General features: G+C 41.2%; 1 protein-coding gene across 1 annotated transcript; it reads right to left on the reverse strand.

The window, feature by feature from the left end:
• Positions 1–2,962: 2,962 nt before the first annotated feature.
• On the reverse strand, positions 2,963–3,680 carry LOC6732418. Its single transcript, XM_002079503.3, has one exon. It carries the CDS (start codon positions 3,620–3,622, stop codon positions 3,032–3,034), a length of 591 nt encoding a protein of 196 aa, XP_002079539.1. The 5' UTR covers positions 3,623–3,680; the 3' UTR covers positions 2,963–3,031.
• Between the last annotated feature and the right edge of the window lie 615 nt (positions 3,681–4,295).

A 4,295-nucleotide genomic window follows, 5' to 3' on the forward strand; every position in this document is an offset into this window, starting at 1 on the left:
TCAGTCTAGTTTAGCATTTGATTCATGGGGGACCACCGCCCGCGCCAGTCCAATCAGCAAATCATTAACAACTAATTAAATTATATAAAAGAGCCATTAATTAAGCCTTAAACTCAAGGCGGCCGAGAATAGATTTGCCAGCGTTTCCCTTTCACTTTACAAGGAAACAGAAACAGAATCCGATCAACAAGCGGAGAACAAATAATGACAAGAACTTTGCGCTAAACTTTTGCACTTTGACACCCAACTGTGAACTCGGCCCACTCCCAATCTCAGCAAGCATTTTTTGAGGCACGCTTTGTGCGGCGGCAGTTGTAAATATTTAATAACTACATTAATAACAGCAATGACAACGGCAGCAACAGTAATAACAACAATAATAACACGCGCTGCAATTTACCAGAGCTGCTATAAAAAACTACCGTTTTTGGCCACGTTTGCTCAACTCGAGCTCGGGCTTAAAACTCCAACTCAGACTCGGCCACATGGAATGAATGAATGTCATTAATTTGACAACAGAAACCGTTAAATCAGCAATTCAATCACCTGGCCAGAAGCCGACTTGCACACCGAGAAAAAATTAGGAAGTCCTCATCAATATTGTGTCACATTAATTGATTTGAAAATATTGTTTCAGAAAAGTATTTTCCCTGCTCATATATGCATATCCTGTAAAGTCCTTCATAAATGATAACTGTTCATTTGGAGGGTTAATAGAACTTTAGAAATTTAATAAAATATAAATGTAAATTCAATTAAATTGTATTTTGTAGATGAATATTTTTCCCCCTGCACTAATTGGTGAGACAAAGAAACGGTTCTTGCATTCGTTTCTCTCGCGGGAATCTCTCTCTCTGTTCCTCAAACTCCTTTTATTTCGAGACGGCGTGAGTCTTAAATTACCAACCTTGCCACAATTTCAATGCGCATTCGCATTCGAATTTGTTTGCGGTAATTGGCCTCTGAGCTTGTCATTCAGCGGCTAAAAAGGGGGTGGTGAAACGGGTCGGTGGGTGGCTTACTGGGGGTCGGGGGTCCAGCTGTTGGTGGTGGCTACTGAAACCGGCGCACCCATCAGCGATCTGCACCAATCCAATAGCCTAAGCGGACCTGTGTACAGTGACTTTGGGGTGGCATTAAATGCATTAAATAAAATAATTACTTCTTGCCTTGCACTTAATTGCTCAACAGAATATTTAGCGTTCACATTTCGCTAATGATGTACTAATGTTCCAAAAATTTTATGGAAGTCTAAAATTTTTACTATTCGGTTAATAAAGTTTATGAACCGGCACAAAACTTAATGTGAACATTAAAAGAAGCCTTTGCCTTACCTTTACACGGAAAATCAATTAAAAATTTTTGAGTTTGAACGTTCTTGTAAAGTAGTTGTTGTTGTTGACCTGGGACCATAGGGTTCTTATGGATTTTTATTAATTTTTGTTTGTTAAAAGCAGAATAATTTTCCTTAAGACGGAACATAGAATTTAATTATTATTTAAGCTTGACAATTATTTTTAAGCACTACTTTTGCAATGGGCTAGTCCCAGGATGGTTTCTGAAACTTTAGTCAAATTGTTGGAGTGATCGTGTTAATATTTCCGGAATAGGCTCTCCTTGCCTTGGTATTTTAACCACTGTGCGAGGGAGTTCGCCTTTTGCCTTTCAACTTTTGTGGCGGCTACAGGTGTCTCTGTGCTCCAGTCTCCGATCTCCAAACTCCGGTCTCCGGGTTGGCGTTCTCCTCGATTCTCCCCCGTGTCAATGGCAGTGCAATGTGCCTGGTTGATTGTTGTTTGTGCCGTTGTCGTTGTTGCCGGTCTGGCAACAGTTGTCGCACATGCAAATCGTGACTGTTGTCCATCACAGTTCTCCAGTTCGCCGGAGTTTCAGAGCCTTGCAGTTGCCAAACTTGCCAGTCAGTCAGTTTGTCAGTCAGCCAGTCATTGGCTCGGTAATTTTTTGTCTCTGCTCTGTTGATTTTTTGGTAGTTGCACATGCGGAACGAGTGATTTGTTTAAGACGTTTTGATTGATTATTGGTGCGCATGGGCCAAAGTGACGACAGAAATGCCGAAATTTTTGCACGGTAAATTTTAATAATATTTTCCTTACGATGTTTAATGTGTAAATATATTCAATTATTGATGCTTGTTAAAAATTAAAAATATTTCTCAGTTAAGGACTTTTATATTTTATTATGCTCTGGTTAATATTTTAATTTATTTCCAATGATTTTGAGTTCATGCACAACTTACGGATCATGAATATGGGATGAGTAATAACTATCAGAAATTGATCTGTTTTCTTTGTGTGTTGCCACAGCTTTGTTATGGCCCAGTCATGCGCCAAAAAGAGCCGCTTTTATTAATTATTCTGACCCACAAATCGTACGAATCCGAGTATCGGAAATCTGAGAACAGAAACCGAAACCAGAAACGCGAACAGCGTCGCTGTGTTTGAGTTTTATTTTTGAGCTCGGCGCGCGTTTGTTGTCAGTTTTGGTTTGAAATATTTACCACCTGTGATGAATAACGTTACATTTGCGCTGATTGTTTTTTATCCGTGATTTATCGAGAAGTTCGAGTACCACTAGCACCTCCATCGATGGCCATGCCCACATATTGCTGATTACTCAGGTGTCTGGGGTGCGTGTTTTCTGATTTTTCGGATCTGCTCCTTCTCGAGACCCGTGTACCGTTAATTAATTTGCAAGTCTCCGCCTCGGCGGAGTCTTTGTTGTTGCCTGTTTTAGTTTCGTTATGTGTATGATTTAACCGGAATTTGTAGTGCAAAGTGCACACCGGGTGGCATTCGTCACGCGCTTGGACCTGTGGAAATGAGTTTATGCGGGACTCAAAAATCAAATGCTTTTTATTATTTAAGGAATTTTAAAATATTTTTTTTATTTTCCAAAATATCTTATATTATTTACTAATAGCTTTTAATTAAGTGTCATGTAGTTCATTTTTTATACTTTTTATTACTAAAAGGGCATCTAATGCTTGGCTTTCTTGTCTCAAACAGTATGATCATTTTTTGGGCTTGCTGGCCAATCGATACTTTGATATATTGGGAGTTACACCGTTGGAGATATTCGGGGTGATCATTGTGGCTCTTGAGGGTGGCGGTGCACTTGGAATGTGCGAGGGGGCTGGAGAAGGCAAGTTAGGTTCACCCTCGGTTTCGTTCCTTTGTTTGGGCCTATTCGGCTTGGGTGATTGGAACTTCTGCTTCGGCGACTTCCGTTTGACACCCGAACTTGCGCGATTTGACATATTTTTGGCTCCTTGGACCAAGGAGTTCTTCACCATGGACGCAGTTGGGACTGCTGACAATGGTGATGGCAAAGTGGTCGAGGTGATGCCGTGCGCACTGATCGAACGGCTCAGGGCCTCCGCCTCCTGGTTGGCCTCCTCTTGACCATCCCGGATCAAAGTGTTAATCCGCTCTCGCTGCAAGCGCTCCTGCGTTATGCGATTTTGCTGCGTCGAGCGGATGTGTTCGAACTCCTGCCAAAAGTTGAAACTGATTTCCGCCGAGTTGCGGGTTATTTCACTCCTCAGCTCCTGGGCCAATCCCCTGTCTCTGGGAATTTCGTCCCTTTTAATGCTTTGGGACATTGTGAGAGCCTTGTATTGTCAGAATTTGGAATGAAAATTGGCTTGTGCTTTGATCTGAATGAAATATACTGGCTAAAAAGACTCATAAGTTTAGCCATCAATATTAAGATAAAGGTTAGAAAAATATGTAAATTATTATAGAAATGCTGATATCATTCTATTGGTAAGAAATCTTTCATTTTTGTGGCTTTCTTTTGAAGTCTAGAGAACTGGGTTTGATTTATTTTCAAAATATTACATTCTAATATTACAATGGCAGAGAGAGATATGTCTTAATAGCTCTTATGGAGCTCAGCGTTCATCCGGGCTGCCCAGCACCACACTCACTTGTCTGCAGGTTGAAATGCCGTTTTGGACAAACAAACAAAACACGGCACTCGAACATGACGTTCGTTGTCGGGAGGAGATTTTGATCGATGTGCGTTTTCTAATTGCTGCCAACTTTCTTCATAATTGTGGCAAGAAAAATGAGGCCCGTATCGAAATGGCATGAAAAGCACCACGAAAATACCGCGAGGTGGGGGAGAAATTGTCAGCATGTATAGAATACTTGATGCTTATGGCTTCTCCCGCAGCTCCCCCGGCTTCCTCGATCAATCATGTGGAAGATAGAAGCCCCCGAAAACTTGGCCCAATTGTTAAGGCAAACAATAAGGCGATATGATCGCCTTGG

The sequence above is a fragment of the Drosophila simulans genome, chromosome 2L, assembly GCF_016746395.2.
Source record: "Drosophila simulans strain w501 chromosome 2L, Prin_Dsim_3.1, whole genome shotgun sequence".
Taxonomy (NCBI): Eukaryota; Metazoa; Arthropoda; class Insecta; order Diptera; family Drosophilidae; genus Drosophila; species Drosophila simulans.